Source organism: Eucyclogobius newberryi, unplaced genomic scaffold, assembly GCF_026437365.1.
Source record: "Eucyclogobius newberryi isolate DKJ021-1_F unplaced genomic scaffold, fEucNew1.0.hap1 SCAF_4, whole genome shotgun sequence".
In the NCBI taxonomy this organism is placed as follows: domain Eukaryota; kingdom Metazoa; phylum Chordata; class Actinopteri; order Gobiiformes; family Gobiidae; genus Eucyclogobius; species Eucyclogobius newberryi.
In genome coordinates this window covers 29,738,206-29,762,692 of record NW_027316056.1, presented here as the reverse complement: position 1 = coordinate 29,762,692, position 24,487 = coordinate 29,738,206, and the positions used below count along the sequence as shown (strand labels likewise).

The window sequence follows — 24,487 nt, the reverse complement described above, 5'->3', positions numbered from 1 at the left end:
AGTAAACTGTCGGGAGTCGGGATTCGAGCTCCACTTCAGTTTTTCCATAGGCTTCATGTGCACAGCTAAATTTGGTTGACATGGCGACCAGTTGCAGCCTTGACTTGCAGCGGCAGGGGCTTTGGCAGGTAGATATTACTTGCCGGATGCGAAACGTGAAGAGGAATTGTAATGAAAATGTTGAATTGCGTAATGTAGCTGAATAAAATAAAAGGAAACACAAGTAAATGTTTTAAAGGATTTCTTGAGAAGTTTAGTTTGTGAGTCGACCTGCAACAAAAGAGAAGACATTATGGAACTGATCAGTTTAGCAAAATGAAACGTTAACTTACCTCATGTGTCAGCCATTTTAGGTGCGCCGGCCAAAAGAGTCCCCAGGGAGCCGGAGCACCTTAAGAAGGTTCCGGGGCAGAACATTGTGGGAAACTAGGAGGGGGTGTTTTAGGGGGTTAACTGTTTTAAAATACATGGTAAGGATGAAATTGTGCACGGTACATTAAATAAAGAATATATTTTTGTATGATTGACACTGTGTTTCTACAGTTAACTTTTATCTTTGCTGTTTTAGAAAGATTAGTAACTTACCTGGTCCTCGGAGTAGGAGTGTCCATTCAACCCAGTGGCCTATAAAAAGTGCCTGGTTGCAGTTGCTCAAGTGGTCGATACTGCTAACAGATGCAGTATTTTAAGTCTATTTTTATTTATTTTTTTTGCAAATCACTGTAAATAAAATGCACGTGGGTCTGCACCATCGTTCGTTTATATAATTTTTGTTTCGTCATTAGAAAAAGATGACACAATAGTTCAGGAAATCGCAGCAAATTGCGTCTTGGCGGGTCAGGGATATGAGACATTTTTTTAAACTCCTTGACATAGAAGCAGCATTTAGCGGTCCCCTATAAAAACAGTAGTAAACAGAGTAGCTTGCGCTCATATATAAGCATATTTCTCGATCGGCGAAGCTCATATTTGAATTGTCGAATTGTAATTTGCGCAGAGTAAAGCCACACTTACTCAATGCGAACACCCACAGAGCTATATCCGACGCATTAGCTCCGTGACCCGGTGGTTATCGAGCGCAAACACTGTCTGCGTCCTTTTCTTTTTCGTTTTAATATAGCTCATTTCAGGAGGTGAGAAAAAAAAATATGAATAATGCATGTTGCCGTCGTGCAAATTAACACCGAGTTCGGATACGCCCGGAGTTCAATGTGATTGAGCGTTTGAATGTTTTCCCGTGTAGAAGTTTGTCCTGTAAATCAAAGCTCAGGCGGACAGCTCAATCTTTCGAATAGTGTTTGCTTTACACCTTTGTCTTAACGGTCACATTATAAAGCGTGCAGAAATTCCCTGGCAATTACCCAAGGCTTCTTATCCCGGGCATGCAGCGTCACATCATTGACTTACAGTAATGGAAGTCGTTTGGATCCCTGCGAGGCAATTAAAATGGGTATGAATTAAATACAATGGTGTTTTAAGTGTAGCTGCTCATTTTTGCCCTCTCCTAAAGCGATTATCAGATGGCCTTTTCACTGGAGGAAAGGGCATTTTTGAATATTTCCGAATCCGGGGCCGAGATTGCGATAGAGCCACGTCCCCCAGAGAAAGGCGGAGGATCACTTTAAACGCGTGTCAGCATTTTAGAGTTTTATACTAGTTCTTTTCATAAGCGATGTGTTAAGTTCAGAGCTGGGCTGCAGTAAGGAATGAAGAGCTGATTGTGCAGTTGTAGCTCTTAGTTAGTGTGTATGTGCTAATGGTGCTACTGTGCTATTGAATGTACAATTGATAGATCGTAAAAGTGTTTCGCCATAATCGTAATATTAAAAAACAAATACAGTGTATCTCAATGGCACCAAGATGTTCAATCTGACAGAAATGTGCTATTTTTACATTTAAATAATGAAAAAGGCTGAGTTTTATTCATGATTTTCCTCCATTATTCTCAGTTTTGTCTCGTGAGATTATTGTGTCAAAACATTTATCTTCAAATTTCGCATTTCACAATAATTTCCAATATTGTGCAGCCCGAGTTGATGTCATTTTTCATACTAGTTTTAATGAGTATCTAGTGATAATTCTAGTTTTATTGATTAGTATTAGTAGGTATTGTTTTGTTGACAGTCTTGAAGTAAACCGAGGCAGACACAGGGAGAAGATGCAGAAATGCTGAAACTCGCATACTAATATAAAGTCAAATTAGTGATGTTCATGCGCACCAAAGAGTACCGTATTTTCCGGACTATAAGTCACACTGGCCAAAAAATGCATAATAGAGAAGAAAAAAACATATATAACTTGTAGTTAGTTTACCAAATCATTAGTTTTACCCCAAATCACTAAATCCATTGAATTCTTCTTCCTCTGTGTCACTTCTAAACAACTCCAGAGGTAGAGGAAGTGCAGAGTCTTCTTCTGCGTCGCTTAGAGCCAAGAGCGCCCTCTTGTGTTTGTCAGTGTGAAAACAACGAATAATATCACATATAAGTCGCTCTGGAGTATAAGTCGCACCCCGGCCAAAACTATGTAAAAAGATGCGACTTGTAATCCTGAAAATACGGTAAATGGCAAGACTAAAAACTCCAAACGCTTTGTAACACATACATAAATGTTTGAAGCTGCATTCGACACAACGTAATCCCCGAGAGGTTGAATCATAATGGAAAAGGCCACAGCTCGCGGGATCAAGAAGTTGTTGCTATTATCATTTATTACGCCCAACCTGGCAACCACACACAGAGATGTGTTGGTGCACGACGTGAGATATGGATAAATAATTGCTTTAATTAGGCCGGGGCCATAATTCACGTGGAGCGGGGGACATTGTTTATGTGGTTAAGTGATTTTGTTTGTCAATTGTGGTGAATATCTTTTCACAGTTCAGTGGGTCGTCGATCCTGAGGCTAATTAAATTATCGTTAAGCGTGGTTTCAAATAGAGCAACAACATTTCAAGGTAGATGTCTTTTATAACTGTATTTGTTGTAAAAGAGATTAGATGGTGGACACATAAATATTTAGGTTCTAATACAGACAGAACGTTTTGAAATCAAGGCAAGCAAATTACTTTTTAACTTTCTTTTTTTGTATTATCCTGGTGACAATAATGAGACAATATTTTACCAATTCAACAGAAATTTGCTTATTTAATTGCATATTTAACTGTATTAGTGGAGGTTTAAGTACCAGACTAATGTGAAATCTCACTGTATCACCTTTATTTTAACATATTGCTCACCTCTCGTCTCAGCTGTCAGCACATTTTATATTTTTTAAAAGAGATTAAAGCGGAAGTTAACACGCTCCTGATTGTGCAGTGCGATATCTTGAATCCACTTGAATGTGATGCTTCGTGTAAAACCGTCAGTGCAGATAAAAGGATCCGATTCTGTGACTGTCTCCGAGGCCAAACCAAGATCTTTAGCAAAGATTTCATAAAGTGTGGTACTTTTTGAGCACATTTTGCATACGTTATTTTTGGTTTGTCATAACTTCAGATGGAGCGCCTGCATAACTCTAGGTGAGTCTCTGGTTTTGAAAGAAGTAAACTGAAAATCCGTGTTGAACGTTATCATTATTTGTTAGGAATTGGCCATATGAAATCAGAACTAAGTAACTTTAGTGATAGAGCTCCCCCTACAGCTCCCTTGTGAAACTACACTATCAGAGAACAGACCCAAAGTGTTTTTCTTTTCTTTTTTTTACTAGACTAAAGGAACTCTCAACAAACAAAAACATTTAACTTTGCCAAAATAATTTTCTAGAAGTGTTCTCTTCAGGACGGCCATGTTTTAACGCTGGTTCCCCGCCCAGAGCCAGCAGGGGCCAACAACGAGCGCTCCAAACTCCCTGAAAATACATATCTAATCACAGAGACTCGCAGAGACATTAAATAAGGTATAACAAGACTTGGCTCTTTATTCATACAGACAGAGAAGACGTTGAGCTGTGCCAGCTTGTGTTTCATACGAGATATTCACCACGAGCTGGGCAAACAAATCTAGCAGTACAACATTAGGTATTACCAAATGTGATGACGTCACACGTGAACGCGACCTTTTGTCAGCGGCGATTCCTCCTGAACGTTTAAAGAGGCTCGTCTCTACATCCTGATGACATCGACATAAAGCCCGCCTCCTGCACTAGGGCATCTTTGGCCTGGGGATGTGTTCTCTTATCTATTTCCCTGACGGCGTTGCTTTCCAAAACTCCTCACTGCTCCCGCCACACCGGGGGGGGTCGGCACGTGAAGGAGACCCCCGTAGTAAACGTACACGGGCCGCTTCGTGACCTTACGCCAGTCACGTCGCGTTTTTTCCACCCCCCCTCCCGTCTTCGTTTTGTTGTCTGTAATAGAATAGCTCATTGCGGCGCTAACTCAATTACTCCTGAGGGTCCTTATCGTGTTTTGATTCCCCGCTTCTGGAACCGTCATCGGCTTTACAGTAGAGGGTGAATTTGAGATCAAAGCATGCGGGCGCTCCTCCGAGAAGCCGACTGGAGGAAGAGTAATTGAATTGTTTGTTGTTTTGTTGGTGTTTTCGTCGCTGGCTGGCACGGCGGCGGTAATGGAGAGCAGCTTTTTCATGACAAGGGAGGAGTGCGCTTGCGTTTTGGTTTTCTTTTCTCTTGGTCTGTAAATAGTTGGCTCGTTCCCAGCTCCGGTCTGAACTGTTCCTTTTGGGTTTTTTTCCCACCGGGGAAGTGACACTTGCTTTCTGTCTCTCGATGGCCTCGTCTCCTTTGCTTTGCCGGCACTTAGATTTTCATTTGCGACGCTGTCTCAGGCACAATAACTTTCTCGTATGTTTCTTTCAGTGTCGTTTTTCGCCAGACAGAGCAATTTGTCCACGCGCTAACCGCACAATGAGCACATAGTCTGTCAGGTTTTTTTTTTTCATTTGTGTGGTACAGAACTACTGTGAAAAAAGTGCACCGTATCTCTTTCATCAACAATGTTTGGATGTTAAACTTTAAAGAATTCCAAACTTTAAAGAGCTGTCAAAGTGAATGCGATTAATCAAAGGAAATCACGGTATTAATCATAAATTGACCCATGGATTATGCAGGAGGCTTCACCTGGAAGGTACAGGAAGGTACAGGAGCAGGACTGTGACGACGTGTTACATTTACACATCAAATCCAACAGTCCTCAGGTGCAGATCAGTCGCCAGCTGATGTTTACTAGAGAGCCAAAAAATGCATAATAGAGAAGAAAAAAAACATATATAAGTCGCACTGGAGTATAAGTCACATTTTTGGGGGAAATTTGATAGAATCCAAGACCAAGAACAGACATTTCATCTTGAAATGTAATTAAAAATAATAACAGATTAGAGAACATGTGAATAGGTGTACGTATGCTAACGCTAACACTAGTGATGGGTCATTTGAAGCCGAGGCTTCGAGGATTGTGTCAGTTTGCTTAAAAACACGTGACCGACAAAAGCGAAGCTTCACTTTGTTTTTGGTCATGTGACTGGTTCAGGATACGTGTCACTTTCAAATAGAAGCGCGCGATGTCTCGCGGTGCGTCGTGGGTGTCGTGGGTCAGTCAGTGTCAGATAGTAGAATGACAGTTCAGTTTAGTATTTCAGGTTTATTACTCAGGTTTGTATTTCAGAAGCACAGGAAGCTGCTGATTATATCTAACAGCACAAGCACCGAGCACGTATCTGTATAGTAATAACATTCCTAATCCTAATTACAAATGCTCACTAAATGATTCAAACAGGAAATACTTGGCCTTAAAAATTTTATACCTGAAAGGCACATTATAGAAGAAATGTTTATTAAGGTGAATGAGTACCAAAGCGTTGATTCACTCACGCTCTCCAATTATGTGTGATGATCCCCTCATTTTGCAGCAGTGATCAATGAGTCAAGTTCTGATACAGACTTTAAACTGAAGCTCCATCAGGATGATCTCAAGCAGCGTCTGGATGAGGAGAACAAGCACAAATGAACTGCCTCATAATCCGTGGCAGTGCCTGGGTCTGAGAAAGCTCAGATTGTTGAAATAGATAAATACTAATATAAACCTAGAGTTTTCAGAAGTCTGTGTGGCTGACTAGAGTTGCATCCGCCCTGGGACCAGGGGAATACAAGATCGAGACCTGATCAAGCCTTATTGTTGAACCATGTGACACAAGCTGTTGTTATGGAATAAATATGCATCATTGGATAGATCATTTATTTTTTAGTGTATTTTTTGTGTATTGGTGTTATTTTCTCAATAAAAGCGGTTATTGTTTGGTTTGTGACGCTGTACTATTTCACATGCATTACATTTTATTGACCACAAGATGGCGTAGTGGAGCAAATGAAACACCTTGCGAGGCATCGACTCGTGTATCGATACAATTGGCTAAAGCCTCAAATGGTTCATGGGGCTTCATTTGGCCATCACTAGCTAACACCTTCAGCTACATGAGGCACAGACAGAACTGTGGTAAGTGTCTGGTATGTTAACGTGACATATGAACAGTTATTCAGATAACTATAGCATAAAGAACATGCTAACAAGTTTACCAAAGCATCAGTTTTACCCCAAATCACTAAATCCATTGAATTCTTCTTCCTCTGTGTCACTTCTAAACAACTCCACAAACTCCAGAGGAAGAGGAAGTGCTGATTCTTCTTCTGCGTCGCTCAGAGCCTAGAGCGCCCTCTTGTGGTTGTCAGTATGAAAAGAACAAATAATATCACATATAAATCGCTCTGGAGTCGCACCCCGATCAAACTATGAAAAAAGGTGCAATTTATAATCCGGAAATTACGGTAAAGATTGGTTATGAACGCTAAAACAAATCTTATCTATTTCACTAAACCAGCACAGGACAGTGTTAAACACCAGACCAACCTGAACAGTTTACATCTGTCACATTAAGAGCCAGTTACACCCGCAAGTGGCAATGAAGGGCCTTGAACCCCACTAAACCGGTTGCTTGGTCCTGTAAATTTACTCAGATTTATTTCGAAATAGACTAATAAATAAAAAATAGACCTTTTAAATAGGCAATTGTATATAGATTTGCAAAATAAATTGATTCTTAAAAATCCTTAAAGAGAACGTGTGGAAATATTCAAAAGTAAGAAGATTGTACATTTATGTCATTATCAACGTAAGCGGCGTGTGTTAGTCGTGTTTCATCGTTTAAATCAACTGACGGCACTAATTAAAACACAGATACAATTATGGCTCATCATGATGTTTATCTGAAGAAAAATTAAATACAAAATAAAGTACGTGGCAGAAACATCTCACCGTTCAGGCGAGGTGGGAAAAATGTCTTGCATAAGGACATTGTAGAACCCAATCAAAGCAGTGAATATATCAAAATTCAGTCATTACAATTCATAAGATTGTAGATATTATAGTGTCACTTGATAAATGGCTTGCTTTCTGGTCTGGTGACATTATGATTGCTATGTTCTCTCTTTGCTCGCTATACTTTATGTCCTTAAAACTCTTCTCTCGCTCTGTTTTTCTTCGCCGCAGACGGAGCAGTTCGTCCACACGCTCAAGGACGAGCTGGTCAAGAGCGCTCTCCTCGCCCTGCACGCCGCCCGGCCCGGGTTCAGCTCCAAGAACCAGAAGCAGCCGGGCCACGTCCGCCGCGGCTCAGACCACAATCAGAGCTCTCCCCAGACGCTTCCCGCAGGCCACAGTCCAGCCACGCCGGTCACAGAGAGCCCCAAAGTGTGTAATAATGTGGAGGAATCGAAAACCAACACGACGGGGGAGGCTGGAACTGTGCCCCTGCAGCAGCAAGACTCCATACCGCACCATAAAGAGTACGACGAAGAGGAATGGGCAAGTGTCACCGCCGTTTTGTATCTTTGAAATATCTTTTCTGCGCTGTTTTGTTTCACGCTACAGTACACGGCGACGGTCCCCGGATTGTTCCACACAATAGCACATGCTTTTGTTGAGGCAGTGTTGAAAATATGATCCATTACTTCACTTAAATATGAATATATCTGCATAAAGCAAACATGTTATTAAAGGATGGAGGCCTGGAATAGAGGGGCCCCCGCACAAACACAATCTGGGGGCATTTAGAAGGACTTAAAACTGTGAGATATAGTGTTTATTAGTGTTTAAATATCCACAATGTAACTTTTCTGGTTGACGACTTGTCCCAATGGAGGTGCTATTGCTTTGCACAGTATCACAGGTGTTACGGGTGAGATCTGTGGAGAGGCGACCCCGCTCATAGTAAGAATGCGTGTTTTTCAAGGTAGTTTTTTGCTGTAAAAAGGGGTTGAGTGAGTGCGAGCAGATACGTTTAATGCACTTTAAAGCGTTCCAGGAAAATAAATACATCTAGGTGAAAGACCCCCCACCAGAATAGTTACCAGAGTCCCACCTTGGCTGTACTGGCCCTGGCCACATGTGCCCGCCTCAGTCCCACTCCGCCCTGAAAGCGTCTCCATTACACGTGGAGCTACAGTGTCAGAGTCATTCTCAAAAACACAGTGACAACATTAACGCACGACAGCATCATTTGCCCGATTATTATTGTAACCATAAAACATCATTGTTACGGCAACAGTCAATAAAGCGGACAGAATTACGGCCACAGAAGAAATAATGGGTTTATTACTCACCTCGCCTGAAGCTAAAGTTAACTACATCACTCTCATCCATGCCCTTAATGTATTTTCATCCGCAATTCAATGACACATAATCCACAAAAATATCACTATGAATCCAGTTTTTTACAAAATTAACAAACAAAAGTAGATTTTCAGGCGAGTAGTTTATAAATCTATGCTGGAAGTATCAGTGAAGCAGATTACATCTTAGATAAACACTTTCTGTGCGTTAAGCCTTAACCAGCACAACTGCATTTCAAAAGTGATAATTACACAAGTTGGACTTAAATCTAAACTAGAAGTACAATTCTCTGATTGTTTTGAACATGTTCTTGTCTCAAAGTGAGTGGCTTTGCTCTGGAAACAGCTGATGCTAGGTGCGCTGGCTGTTTGTCTGTGTTTAGCACAAGACTCTCCTCATGTCTGTGCTCGGCACTTTTTGTCTCACGTTATAAATTGTTAAAGTCTCTAAAGACTGTAGTGAACAGCAGTGTTCTGTCTCGCTGAAGTCGCTCACAAAGAACATTTTATCCACTCAGTGTCTGAGTGTCTGTGGACGTCTCGTTTAGTCCCCGCTTTGCTCGACTTCGCCCCAAAGAGGAAGAGGGTACTAAAAAGTACTGGGCCTGAGGAAGTAGCACCAAGTGGTAATGTGCCACTGTCAAGTAAAGCAGAGTAGGTGCCAATCAAAAAGAGGCAATCGTGCACCTTCAAATAGAAATGAGTCTTCAGAAAACATTCAGAAATGTTTTGTTGCATCAGTTTGAACCTGATGATAAATAGCTGTTTTATGTGCGGTGAAAAAAGGGTCAGAAAAGGATTGGAACTTTGTTTAAGATTCAATTAAATATTTTTTTCTTCTGAACAAAATAGTTGATTTTACCAACAAAAGTTAGAAAATCAAACAACGAAACTGTCAGTGAACAATAATAGAGGAGCAGGGATTATGCAGATGGGTAACTGTCCCTATAGTGTCACAAACTGTCTCAGGCTGTCCCCAGAGTGTCCCAGACTGTCCCAGAGCATCCCAAAGCAGAGTCCCAGAGCAGCGTCCCAGAGCAGCGTCCCAGAGCAGTGTCCAAGAGCATCCCAGAGTGTCTCAGAGCGTCTCAGAGTGTCTCAGAGCGTCTCAGAGCATCCCAGAGTGTCTCAGAGCATCCCAGAGTGTCTCAGAGCATCCCAGAGTGTCTCAGAGCGTCTCAGAGCATCCCAGAGTGTCTCAGAGCGTCCCAGAGTGTCTCAGAGCGTCTCAGAGCATCCCAGAGTGTCTCAGAGCATCTCAGAGCATCCCAGAGTGTCTCAGAGCATCCCAGAGTGTCTCAGAGCATCCCAGAGTGTCTCAGAGCGTCCCAGAGTGTCTCAGAGCGTCTCAGAGCATCCCAGAGTGTCTCAGAGCATCCCAGAGTGTCTCAGAGCGTCTCAGAGCATCCCAGAGTGTCTCAGAGCATCCCAGAGTGTCTCAGAGCGTCCCAGAGTGTCTCAGAGCATCCCAGAGTGTCTCAGAGTGTCTCAGAGCATCCCAGAGTGTCTCAGAGCGTCTCAGAGCATCCCAGAGTGTCTCAGAGCGTCCCAGAGTGTCTCAGAGCGTCCCAGAGTGTCTCAGAACGTCTCAGAGCATCCCAGAGTGTCTCAGAGCGTCCCAGACTGTCCCAGAGCGTCTCCTGTCTCCTTCGACCCTCCTTTGTGGCAAAGAAAAAACAAAGATGATCACAAAGATTTATAGATGTAGTAATAATATGACTTCCAACTACATTTAAGACAAACAATTAGCGTAATCCTCTAATTGCATCTATTGATAACAACGAGGAAGTACACAATTTATCACAGAGTAGTGAACAGTTTATTCCCATTAGACGATCCTTTGGTATATTTTGATTTGAGGCCTGATGAAAAATGCATGGAGCGGACGTGAACTGACTGGTGATGCGTTTGGCCGCTGCAGGACAGAGTGTGGGCCAGCGTAGCCAAATGCCTCAACTGCGTCATCGCCATGGTGGACAAGCTCCAGGAGGAGGAGAAGAGCAAGCAGGAGTCCACCCCGGACAAGCAGCTCGCCGACGTCATCACCTCGCACAACCCTGGTAAACACGCGTGCACATTCACCGTTTGCGGTCTGAAGAAATCACAACACAACAGATTTATTTCCTCTACCTTCTTTTCTTTTTTTTTACCTTGGATTGTAAATTAAACCCGTTTGGTCACAGCCATAAATTTAGTGTAGCGTGTGAATTTGAGAAACTGTTTTGAGATAGCCATATTTGACTCCTGCCAGTTTGTAAAGGTCATTTCTATTTATTTCGTCATAATGAAGAATCCGTGCTGTTCTGTGTGATCATAGGCATGTTCGAGGTCGGCCGAAGCGAGGTGCCAGCTTTGACTGTAATTACACTTCATGATCCGACTGTTCAGCTGCATTTGTCTCTGGTTGTTGCCAGATATGGAATTCAGCATCTTCAACACCAAAAGAACAGGGTTAAATGTGATTTGTTTGAATGGATATCACTCTGTATATCAAAGCAATGCACAATCACTGAAAAGCTGCTAGTTCAAATATATCTCCATCCGAAACATCCTCACTTTGGAGTTAAGAGCGACAAGTGTGCATTTCAAAAACTCATTTGTTCTGCGTCTGCTCCAAGTGGGAGACTCCCCGTTGTTTAAGCATTAGCAAAGTGGAATGCGAGAGCGTTGCCAGAGAAGTGGATAAAAGATATATTTGATATGCAGAGCCGTCCAGCGTTGACCGCGTGCTGCCCAGTCCTCCCTCACGTCCAGTGAAACGTGGCCTTCAGCTTGAGTCCAGACAAGTGGCCAGCCTGTTCCAGCTGCCAACTGGCACCAGGCAGCTGCATTAGGCTCGCCCGGCGGGTGTGGGAGAGAAAGAGGAGCTCATAGACAAATGCACTCAGGAAGTTTCAACCAGGTTTAAAAGTGACTGTAGTTCTTTTTTATATGATATTCATTTGGCTGGGATGGATTGTATGAGTAATAATGGATTGTATGAGTAATAATGGATTGTATGAGTAATAATGGATTGTATGAGTAATAATGGATTGTATGAGTAATAATGGATTGTATGAGTAATAATGGATTGTATGAGTAATAATGGATTGTATGAGTAATAATGGATTGTATGAGTAATAATGGATTGTATGAGTAATAATGGATTGTATGAGTAATAATGGATTGTATGAGTAATAATGGATTGTATGAGTAATAATGGATTGTATGAGTAATAATGGATTGTATGAGTAATAATGGATTGTATGAGTAATAATCTCATAGAGTCCACACAAACAGGCGTGCTATGATCCAACTGCACACACGCAGTAACACGTAACACACTGACATACACATGTACTCGGATACTTCTGCAACACACTTCAGTGGAAAACAAGCCGTTTACTCATCCCTCAGCTTGACCCAGACCGCGGCGGTGTCGGGGAAAACTAGACCCTTTGCTGGCTCTTTCCTCGCCTCGCCATGGTGGGTAAAATATCTTGCCAAAGGACACAGTGGCAGTATGTGCTGCGCTAATCTCTGAATTAGTGGAACCACCTTCAAGTTAAAAGCAGTACATTTGTCTCCATTCAGCAGCTGGCTTGCGAGATAATTGTCTGTTTTACTGTAATTACAGCTAATTGTTGAAGGCTGTGTTACTTGGATGCGTGGCCCTGTCTGAATTGGCAGGTGAGGCCCTGTGCGCGGCCTGGTGTCGAGTTGGAGAGATAAAGCTGACTTTAGTGAGATGCAGCGTCGCCCCGGAGAAAGTGCTCATCTGCTTGTCTAAATAAAAACATGGCAGCAGTAATGACATTGGCTTTATCTCTTGAAGGGACCACGGGCTTTTGATGACAGTGCATTGTGGGTATTGGGATGTTTGGACAGGTGCGCTGGACTTCCTGCCTCCTATTTGCCGTATGAGATAAGACGTGATTTGAGTGGCAGGGCTTGGCTCATGTGTTCATACTACAGTTTTCACACTGGGCATGTGACAGTGTTCCCAAGTCTCTTCCTCAGCACATGTTGCTGCTGAGCTGGAAAGGTTTGAGCTTTACTGAAGCAACACTGCCTCCTGTTGGTGCCTCAGAAGACTACTCAATTCTGGCTGAAATATGAGAAATGTGTAAAAAAGTTATTAGATAGACTTTTATGTATATTGTATGCCATGTATCATACCCTTTTCTTTTCTAGCCCAAAGGCTTTATTTATGCTTTATTTGACAGGACAGTTACAGTGTGAAAGGGGCAGTATAGATTACACATGTGCAACGCTCTAAACCACTGCACCACCGGCGAGACACATGACTATCCCTTTCAACATTCATCTTTTTGGCACATAAACTGAGACATATGTTGTAATATTTAAATTTTTAATCTTGTTCATCCATCATCTAACATTGGGTCATTATTAAAATGACTTTGACTGAAAGTACCATCATATTGATGATTAATAAAATCTATATGTAATTTAAACGTCCCTGAGTGCTGCTGCCTCTCTTGGTCTAGTCACTCTTAAATGAGAATTTTAATCTCATTAGAATTTTAACCTGGTTTAATTTAAAATAAATTAACCTAGTTTAATTTAAAGTAAATTAATTCACTAAAGTAAATATTGAGTAATTTCTAGCTGTGGTACACACAGTTGTTGTATCACAAGGACTTGCCTTGCATCTTAATCAGAAATGATTAAGTGTTTAGCCTTCACTTGCACTTTTCCTTTCCAGTAAGTCTTGTTTATATTCCTCATAGTTGACCAAACTGGTTTTTGCTGCAGGACATGTGTTATTTTTGGCACACCTGTGCACTGAGAGGATGCACCGCTGAAAACTGTTATGTATGAGCCTCACTTTGGTTCTGTTTGTTTCTCAGGAGACTGGAGGGAGCAGCTGAGCCCGCTGGTCAGACACTTACAGGAGTGTGTGAAGGAGGTGGTGGACAAGGCCAAGAGGGCCATGACATTTGTGCTGCTACAGGAAGCAGCGTGCAGCGTTCCACAGGGTTTCCTGCTCCAGACACGCAGGGATGTTGTCTTCAGTCAGGCGGTGGGTGTAACGCTGACCAGGCTCATTGTTATTAACCCTGAACAAAGAAAGGACCACAATGTAAAAAGTGAAACGCTTACATTCTGACTCTCTGTTTTGCTTGACACTTTATTCACACATGTATTTAAAATTGTATATTTTTGGCGTAAAAGAGTAAATGAAGCCCCCCTCAGTGAGCTGATGGTGTGTGTGTGCCTGCAGCTGGCCGCTCTGGTGTGTGGCTTCATCATGAAGCTGTACGCTGCAGTGCAGGACAAGGGCTTCCTGCAGCAGCTGCAGCTGGTGGGGCTGGTGGCCCAGTTTGAGAGCCTGCTCAGCACCTACAGTGAGTCACAAGTCACACTACATGACACTGTGCTAAGTAACCCTGGCCACCGTAGTGTTAGGAGTATACAAATACTTCCATTGTGACTGTAATGATGTTAGTTCCCTGAGATGTTTCGCCTTGTCTTGTTGCATGTCCTCAGGTGAGGAGATCGGCATGCTGGAGGACATGGAGGTTGGAATATCAGATTTGCGCAAAGTCGTCTTCAAGATGACTGAAGCCAAGTCTGAGGAGCTCATTGACCTTCAACCCTTAGTATGTGGCAGACGGTAGGACTGCTTTACATATACGTTTTATTAGTGGCAAATAAAAGTGATATTAGAATGTTCCATCACTGACCTTTGTACTCTGTTGTTTGTAATTGATTAGGTGTGATTTATGGCGCTTGTGTACGTTATATCTTATCTTATGTCTGATGATGTAAATGCACACGTCTACTAAAACATACAGAGGAGTAAATCTGTTTTTGCTTCTGTTAAGCACATTCATTTATCCTAATGATGAGTGTAGACGTTGTTGAGGGTAACTACTCAGTAAAGACATCTGTATAATGTTTTATTTTGCTTTTGTTATGCAAGGACAATTTATCTTCAAACTTATTTCCGGATCTTTCCCTGCTTAACCTCTCTTCTTCTCACCAGCATCAGTTGTATCTGCTTGTTTATATAATGCTATCCTTGAGGTTACATCCGGACATGTGAACACGGCGCTTTTAGCTCATCCATCTCCCTTACACATTAACCCTTCTATTACATCACGCCGCGCTCAATCATTGCACCACTTCCTGAAGCGATCACATTTATCCCACACTCCTTGGAAGATATCGAGTTCCCATCCAAACGGCACCGTCTTCCTGTTTTGTTTTCAGGGACCACATTACTGTCGAAGTGCCGTTACCGTGCCAAGTTTTTCAATCGTTGCCCGAGGAGCTCAGAGGAGGCAGGCCCGTACACGTTTACCCGGCGCTGTTCAATGTGGGCATCAATGAGCAACAGACAATAGCAGAGAGGTACAGACACCGTCGACATGGCAACGCCGGGCCAAACGTGCACACGGAGACATGACGTTCTGCTCGTCTGCCGTACATTCCACACAATGTCCCGGTGTAAAGTGGTGTAATACTAATAAAGACGTGTGCTTTTTGGTATATTTTCTCTTACAGATTTGGAGACATCTCATTGCAAGAACGAATAAACCAGAAGAACTTTGAGATTTTGGAAGCCTATTATAAGTTATTGAGCGATAAGGTGCCGTTAGAATGTAAGTGGGAGTGCAATGCGCTCTAATTCATGCTGTTCATGCTGCACCGCGTACACCTCCACTGATCTTATTGTACTCGTGTTAGTGCTCCAGCTGCCTCCACTGCACAGTTAAAGGTGCTAAGCCTGATTTGTACTGTTTGCTACATGTATTCCTCGTTTACCGTTCCAACCATCCTAAATATGAGTTAATCAGTGCGTTTCACAAATCTGATGCTAACGGCGCACGTCCGACTTTCATTCCATCACATTTTATTTATAGAGCACAATTCGTACAAAGTGCAATTTAAAGTGCTTTACGATGTTAAATATACATAAAAACACAACACAGTGAATGTCACAATAAATAAATAAATAGATAAAAACACATTAACATGGTATTTCAAATATTAGATTATGAAATGCTTTGTAATTCGATTCAGAGAAAGGGCCGTGGTCTCTTTTTTTTTTTTTAATTTCCGAATAGATGCGTTTACAATATATCTGTGCCAGGGCAAACTAAGAATTATAAAACACTTACTAAAAATTAGGTGCAGCCACTTTTTTTCTCTTTATTTTCTATAAGCTGCCTGTTTTTAGCCTCATCCAACTACTTCATGTTTCAAATTGAATTATTGAAGATTATTTTTAAGGCGCACTGAGACAATCTGGTGGATATAGTGCACCTTTAAATCTGAGTTTATTTGATTTCATAGCGTTATCTATGGCGTACGATGTAGTTTGATAATAATGCATGATATAAGAAGAAGTTTCAATGGTGAATATCTGGACAATGTTTAACAAATCGAGACGTTTCAACTTCCATTTGAAAGTCATTTGACAATTTTGAGGAGGAAAACGACTAGAGAAAGAAGAAAGATGTCGATCGTAACGTCTTGATTTTTAAATATACTGATTATTTGGGCAGTTTGTGCATTTGAGACTGTTTTTACACAGCAACGAGAGCCAATATCCGAATATTCGAACTGAACAAGGACAAAAATCAGTGCCGTGTTGCTCCGCGTCACTCCATTGAAACCGTGGAACACTTCTTTTATTGGCTCTTGTAAAGCTCGTTGGATTCTCACCACTCCTTTCCCTCTTGTTTCTGCATACAGGTCTACCGTGTTTTCAGAACCACAGCGACATAAAGGAATTACTTGAAACCCTGGGCCAGAATGTAGTCACAAAGAAGAGGAAGAATGTGGAGATCCTCTGGGTAGCCGGAGCGGTGTGTATTTTTCTGTGTACTTTCACTTTGCGACCTTGACCAAAGACGGGCCCTGCTGCGAGCCATACTTCACTGTCACCCGTGAACGCCGGGTTATAGTTTCTGACGCATTGCTATTAAATGGAGTAGAACGGGGGCCCTGCAGTGAACAAGCGTGACCTGAGCGTGGCTTGGACTAATATTGATGGTGCCCTCTCATCTAAAATGCAATTCATTCAGAAACATGCTGCATATTTTTGTACAAGAGCATAACTTTTCTTGTTGGTGGCTAGCATGGAAATATAACTCTTAATGTTTACTGTTATGCCATTTCAAGCAAATATGCCTGTAATTTGACGTGGTTGTCTTGCCTCCCACTAAAACGCAAATATGTAATGGTGATTGAACTTTAAACTGTTGAAGTGATTTCTAATAGTACAAGTACTGCAGTTATTCATGTCCTCTCACTTATGAAAGAGGGTGACATTCAAAGTTGATTAAATAATTGGAACAGATAAATATGAATGTGGAACATGCAAATGAGTCAATAACAGATAGAGACGCTAGATATGATTGGTCTAGATCTATCTAGTGTGTTAGAGTTAATGTTGATTCTATGATGATCTTATCAGCCAAAGTGTGACATGTCCTCATATGACGCCTCCTTCAGCTCGGGGTCAGGCACGGTCACTCTGGAGCTCTGGCTCTGACACTGTCACTCTGAAGAAGCACGGGATCAGGTCCACTTGATCTGTTTTTCCTTGGCTCTGATCCAAGTTTTGTTGTAGACTTGAAAAGATTCAAAAAGGTCATTTGCTTGAATTTACATGATGCAGTTTAAAGTTCAAAGACGAGCACAGAATTCTTATGGAAGAGAATATAGTTTGCTTCCGCGGGCGTGTGTCCTGAATGTCTTTGTCCCCCATGTTAGCTTAGCATCGCTAGGCCAGAGATCCTTCCTGCTTGAAAACCTCTGATAGAACAGAGTCTGGTCTTTTCTCTCTCTCTCTGATAGACCCCTTAGGGAGTTGGTTTAGCGCCAATGTTCAAATAATCAGCGCACATGCTGAGTCAGGAGGACTGATCAGAGAAGATCTGGAATACATCTGATGCAGCCATTGTTTGAACATTAGGTCACAGTCACAAAAGTAAAATTGTTCAATTGTCATAAAACAATTAAATGCAGAAAACAATAACATAATGAACAGTTTACTAGATGATTGTTTACTAAAACCACATAGTTTTAGTTTTGTCTTGGGAGAGAAAATGGCTCTAAATTCATTCTAATCCCAAAGCAGTTATTTGATGGAAAAGTTTATTTCCCTTAGACATGCCAGAGACGTCATAATCTCCAGGTGGGAGTTGTTCCTGGCACCATAGCAAGGGTGTCAAAATGTAGATTTAGATGTTTTATTACCTAACAAAATGGCATGTCTCATAGATAAACATTCCAGCGATGCACCTGTCCAGCTCTTTCAGAGACTTGAAACAAAAGTGAAATGAAATATTTTAAGAAATAATAGTTTACATCTATAACTTTTACAACAGCGTTTTATAAATTAGTGCACAAACATTATGAGATGTTCTGCAGCTAATAAATAGTCTTTTAATCAGCCTTACTCATGACCGATACGCTGAATCGATACACAGTCCACTAAATGTGTCTGTACCCAATACAAGTATCCTTATTGATGCTCGACTAAATAAATACACAGAAAGGCTTAAAGTATGTTAAAAGCCTTTCGTCTCACACCCGCTGCCTCCCATTGTGTGCCCGCTCAGATCTGCCGGAGGCTGAATGGCATCAGGTTCACCAGCTGTAAAAGTGCCAAAGACCGGACGTCCATGTCTGTCACACTAGAGCAATGTGCCCTACTGCGAGACGAACACCAGCTCAGCAAGGACTTCTTCACTCCTGCCCTCAACTGTATGAGAAGGTGAGCCAAACGCACCACCCCCAAGACATCTAGAACAAACAGATGAGGTGCAAGTCACTATCCAGTTGAATATTGTGATTTTACATCATTTTAAATCATAAAAAATGCAATCTTAACTATGCAAGAACACATGTGCCGACTTTGTGCCGTCATTGTCATTATTTCAATAGTTACTTCTTCTCTGAAAGCAACACAAATATAACTAACTTCTTGCACCTACGACATGTTTGTAACGATGGTCTTCGCTCGCCGTCCATCCTGTCATTACTGTACGTGTCAGTGTCCACGACCACATCATCATCGCCCGGGCAACCATCGGAGCTCCCCGATCGCCGCACAATTATGCCTCGCCTAATTTATGAAGCGATAAATAAACTGGTAAAACACAGGCAGCATCAAGCGCATTCGCCTCGTTGAAAATGAGTGATTAAATAGAATAAAAAGGCAGTTAAAATAGATGTTCGGTTCCATGTTAAATGCATTCTGTGATTTTGGCCAGTGTTTCAAAAGCAACCAAACCAACTGTGCATAAAAGATTAACACAGTTTACCATCGAAAATAACAAACGATGACTAATGTAATGGACAAAAACAACAACAAACCCGCATTGACACGTGAGACTCGGGTGAAGCTGTGACAATTCGTTCGGCTCGGTGCATCTTGTGAGCGGACGGGCTGGACCGGTTCATCGTAATGTAACTCTAACTCCTCACGCCCGGATGAATGCTACAGTCCCGCAGCGCTGTCAAACGTGCTCGCCGACTGCGTAGCTCCGGGTTATTTATTCAGTCCGTGACGCGGTTCGCCGACAGCTGCTATGGCCCTACCTTTGACCCTTTTTGCCCCCGTCTGGCTGGTGGATCCACGCGGCTAAAGTTATAGTTAAAGTTATGCTACGCAGACATTTCAAATTAGCTCTGCTCGGACTGCTGCCCCTGCGACCCGGCCCCAGATAAGAGGGAGAAGGTGTCTGGATGCATAGATATCTAATTTAGCATCGATACTATTCAAAACAAATCACATAAACAGGGCAAGATTGGACATTTGAACAGTGTTAGAGTCATTCTGAATAAGACCACATGGTAACCTAAAGAGTAGAGTATTGTATTTATTTTTATTTGAATTTTATTGTCATTGTGATGTCAAGTATTGGGCCTATTCCTTAGTATTGAAATTCTGTTTGAAAAGTTAGTATTAGACAGCACTAGCTCAGAGACATGACAGGAGGTGAGAGAGGTTCAGGGACACGTTCCACATGATGAACGCCAACACAGGGTTAATCTGTAAATGTAAGGGCGCAGCGGAGGAGAGGTGCAGCTCTAGGCCCCAGTCTCAGTCATGTATACCTTGAGTCAGTCACCATCTGTGCAGTGCGCTTTTCCCTCTGTGCGACCTTTTCTCTCCCTCTGCGCCTCTCTCTTGTCCCCTTTGCACGCCTCTCTTTGCTCCCATTCAGAGTTTAAGCTAACTGAACCCTCATTTGGCAATATAAAGCCAAATCAAATATTGTGTGTTTATATCGCCTCCTTCCCGCCTTGATCCCGTGCACTGTTGGTAGTAAATGTGAAACATGGGCGCAGTACGAGAGTGTGTGTGACGCGGGCTCGTGTGGTGAAAGTGATCCACAGTGAAAAGTCACACAAGTGCTTCTCCATGAGACGCCTCATTCACCACAGAGTTTGTAATGAAGTGCCAGTTCTCCAGTGCCCCACTGCAGACGGGTGACTGACCCATCACTCTGTGCCCAGCAGGGAGAAGAGAGAGAGAGCAGAGGCTCGTCCTGTCTATTTACAGAGCAATGAGACTCTGACATTCAAGGCTTCATAAACCAATGAAAGTCTGTTACAGCAGGAGAAAGCCTACATTTAATGATTATGACACTGGCACTAAACATAAACTGTTAAACTTTAAACTACTTCAGGTGTTAATATAATGAAAATGCAATTTTTATTGTTGAATTTTTGATCAGCTATAATACTACTCATTTCTCGAGTTTGTCGTGGGGGATGGATTTATTTTCATCCCCTAAAAGGAGCTCACCAGAAAAGTGCTGGTGCAGCCTTTGCAGCTGTGAGGAAGTCCTCTTTGTTGCACAGGTAACACAGGGTCAGTGGTGATTGTACCTTTTATAAAGCAGCAAGGGAGCAGGATGGCTGTCTCTCCTTTAACTCGGAGTCTCAGATCCAGCCTGAGACTGCTTTTCACTTCAGCTGTGGTTAGTCAAATGGACTGAAATCACTCATTTTCTCCTATTGGTTCCATCATCCTTTCACCTTTCAGCCCATCCCCATCTCCCATCTCGGCATGCTTGTGTGTGCATAGCTACATGCTAATGCTAACCCAGCAGTGTGTTGTGCTCTGTGTGTCCGTGTGCAGCCGGCCGACCCTGGGAGACATTGGGCAGTGGGAGGACCCCGAGGCCGGCTCCGGGACGGGCCACAAACCAGCGTCACGACACTTTTACCCCATTGCCCTGCTGCTTGTTAGCTCCCACTTACTGGTGGTGTGGCTCATTTTAAGTCTTGTTTTTCTGCTTGCAAAATATCAATAAATTGCTGATAACGCGACCTCTTCTTGCTCTGCTTTATTCTCTGTACACCTTTGATGGATGGTGGTGGTGTTTTGTTTAGTAAGGTAATTAGAGCACTGGGCTTAGGTCCTTAATCCCAGGGCAGACGCTCCAAAGCCAACGTGGTATGAGGGAGCATAACAGGCAATTAGACCTGCTCACGTCCTAATGAAACTCTCTTTTCATCAGGCTGACAAGGACAATGTTATTGCCGCTTTCTTTTCTGTCTGTTTCCTCTCTTATTCGTCCATCAGGCTTTACTTCATGAAAATGTACTCTTGAAAACATACATGGCCTCTCCATTAAGGCTGAGGCCACTTTACATGGGAAAATCAATCCGCTACATTTGACCCATTCTTCAAACTTGCTGACGCGACCTCTCAGACGCATTGCACCACAACAGTGCAGCACTGGCCTTCTTTGAGCTCGATTCAGTGATTGGAGGTTTAGGTTAGGTTAAGGTTACCCTCTATTGTCCCCTACTAACGCTCTACAATAGACCTCTCAGAATGTTGACATACTGGAACCGAAATATTGTTACCATCTTGTTTCTAAGCAGCAGAACCACTCTACAGGACTAAGGTAACTGGATCCTTACCTGAAATACCTGTAATATTGTGATTCGAAGTATTTGAGCTCATTAGGGTCCTGACTATGTGGTCCCAAGTCAGCCCCAGTCTTCAAATGGTTAAAATAAGTGAATAAAGATCGACAAACACCAACGTCTAAACATGACTTAAGACCCAAAACTAGTTAGGTCATAATAACCAGGACTAAACCAAGTCTAAACCAGCACAAGACCAGAACTGGTCCGGGACTGCAGCTCTCACCCAGCTTCAACGTGGGACAGACTTCTGAATGCCTCCAATTTGAACAGTTTATGAATCGATGTATTATCCCACGATGACGTTTTGTATTAAACAATGTCCTGACTGTAACATCATGGAACGGTCCAGGATTGCAGAGCTATTTGAATGTTAATATGTGTAGCTGGAAATGCCACTGATATTTGTACTGATCGGGCTTTAAAACCTTTGCTTATTTCTTATTTATCAAAGGGTTTTTTTAATTATTATTCTACAGTTGTAGTTCATCCACTTTCTTCTGTGCATCTTTGCTGTCGTACAAAGGAAATGAGGAGGTTATCTCTGTTGTTCCGTGCAAAGTGAGCGGCTCTGGCTCCTGTTCCAAACACCGCCCTGGGCTTTAAAAAAAACACATAAATTTAGATTTATGACCCGAGTATTAAGCAGCCGTTTTATGCAGTGTCAAGCCACTTAAAGGCACTAAAATATGAATAATGGCGTCAGCTAAAAGGGGCTTTTAACATTGATATTTGAAATCTTTATGCTAATTCGACTAAATGTCTGCTTTTCTGCATCGAATATACAGTGACGTCTGTTCACAAAGGTCAGCAAAGGACGTGGTAAAAATATATGCTTTTCGTTTGTGTCCAAGGTGCACTTTTAGGACAACGCGTTACGCTACTTAACTTTTAATACGCCCAATTTCCCAAAGGTCATGTTCACACTGTGTATAATGTTGTGTATCAGTTTGATTGTTCATCGACGTGTCAAAAATGAAGTAAAAATAATACTTTAAGCACGGTTGAACAGCAATTTACGTTTGAATCAATCAACTTTTGACAGGCCAATCTGAAGTGCATTTGTCCTGTCATTGACTCGTAGCCGCTCTCCAGCCTCTTCTCTAACCTTGAAATGGTTTCCTCATTCCTTTTCCCACTGCTCTTGTGTTTGGATCACCAGAGAAGGATGTCGCATCGAGAACGTCCAAAAGAACATTCAATGCCGGAAATATGCCTTCAACGTGCTGCAGCTCATGGCCTTTCCCAAAGTCTACAGGCCTCCGGAGGGAACCTATGGCAAAGTGGACTCTTAAGGCAGCTCGTGTAAAGCTGGACTGTTCAACAGGAGGCCTGCGGGCCAAATCTGGCCCTCCGAGTGATGGATCCGGCCCACGACCCATCTCCCAAAAATTCAAAATAATAATACTACATCTACATACTTGTTTACTGGTTTAATTCTGCTTTAAACTGTTTTGATTCTGGATTATTTCACACTTGGTTAGTACTGGTTACAAGCTTGGTTAGTATTCTTGTCATAGTTTCATTCTGGTTTAGTACTGTTAGAAAAGCATTTTGTATGTTATTTCTCACAAACATCTGATCAGCAGTTTTACGTACAATCTTATTGTATTAACGCAATTTATTGTAACGGCTTTGGGGATATTTTGTGCGAGCTAAAATGCAGAATCTGGCTAGTTAACAAACAATCTCTTTCTGGTCAATGTTAAACCCAAACTGTCACTGGACATTGGGTTCAACGGCTGTACAAGGAAAACAAAAGCACTCTGAAACAACTTGGGACACAATGAAAGTCGAAATGGTAAAGAAAACGTGTGCGTTCTATAAATGTGTGAGGCGCAAACAATAAATTAAACATATCATTTTGTATTGCGTTTAAGCATTGGTCAAGTACAAACTATGACCAGCGTTTCCTTTCACTCATGTTGTTTCGTGTGGAAGTGCACTATGTGACTTTGATGGCGGGTCTGCGTGCAGGTAATATTTCTTTAAACATTCCAGGCAACGCAAAAGCATCTCCATGGAGACGAGCAGGGGTAGCATCCTCCACCAGAAAGGTTACACAGCACCTTGAATAACTGAGATTTTGAACAAATGACACGTTTTCCTGTATTTGTCTCCTGTACTTTTGTTTCTGGTGAAAACTGAAAGCCTTTTGTCAGTATTCATTTGGCATTGGCGATTTGGGGCTTTCGCAGAGTCGTTTTTCGTGTCTGTGAGCAGCGTCGCACCACATCTCTGCAGATTTTTACAGAAATGTATTTATTTTTCTATTGTAAAGTGAGTTTGTACGTGTAAAACATTGATATACTTATGCATGATGTTTTTTTTAACTGTACAAGCAATTCAACATGTTGAATCTGTTCCCATATAAATCATTTGACCTATAAACCAAAGTGCGTGCTCTCTCTCCGACGGCTGGTCCTGCGTCATGTCTCTGGGGAATGTGATCCTGTGCCACGCCCCGCTTACATAAACACTCCAGACTGGCACTGTACAGCCTTTTGTTGGCAAATGCACTCTTCGGTGTGGCAGAAAAGTGGGCCAAGGGGTCAAGAAGAAGCAGCTGTCCGAATTGGTTATTAATATCGAACCATAACGGCTGTTAAGTGTCGTGTAGCATGCTCTGGGAGTCAAATTTGTCCGTTTTTTTGCAGATATTTCAACATTTTAAAGCCCTTAACAAATCCAAGAACACACAACAGTGCCTTTTATTGTGCCTTTATTAACCAAAATGTATATTCACGCCTTCTCAATTCAAAGACTTCCTCCTTCTCTGCAGCAGGCTACTGTAAAAGTGATTTTAAAGAAAAGGAAAGACCACCTCGTATCGGCCCGTTAGCATTCAAAATATAGATTGTGAAATATTGGAAATATTGTACCTAAATGTATCAGTAATGACAAGACAAGTTTTGTGTCATATTCATACACCAACTTAAGATGATTAATTTACATATTGC

General features: G+C 42.1%; 1 protein-coding gene across 4 annotated transcripts in view; it reads left to right on the top strand.

Moving 5' to 3' along the window:
• The window catches only part of inpp4b (inositol polyphosphate-4-phosphatase type II B), a 204,293-nt gene extending 181,448 nt beyond the window's left edge, over positions 1 to 22,845 (top strand). For 2 of the 4 annotated variants that reach the window (XM_072462535.1, XM_072462538.1), the window contains 10 exons: positions 7,501 to 7,815; positions 10,543 to 10,681; positions 13,472 to 13,644; positions 13,846 to 13,969; positions 14,112 to 14,238; positions 14,838 to 14,978; positions 15,132 to 15,229; positions 16,326 to 16,438; positions 18,200 to 18,354; positions 20,731 to 20,921. In XM_072462535.1, coding sequence (XP_072318636.1) covers positions 7,501 to 7,815; positions 10,543 to 10,681; positions 13,472 to 13,644; positions 13,846 to 13,969; positions 14,112 to 14,238; positions 14,838 to 14,978; positions 15,132 to 15,229; positions 16,326 to 16,438; positions 18,200 to 18,354; positions 20,731 to 20,905 — 1,560 coding nt within the window. In that variant the 3' untranslated portion in view covers positions 20,906 to 20,921. Of the gene's footprint in view, positions 1 to 7,500; positions 7,816 to 10,542; positions 10,682 to 13,471; positions 13,645 to 13,845; positions 13,970 to 14,111; positions 14,239 to 14,837; positions 14,979 to 15,131; positions 15,230 to 16,325; positions 16,439 to 18,199; positions 18,355 to 20,730; positions 20,922 to 22,689 lie in introns of those variants that run through there. The other 2 variants (XM_072462537.1, XM_072462536.1) reach the window with 2 other exon arrangements.
• Positions 22,846 to 24,487: the final 1,642 nt, after the last annotated feature.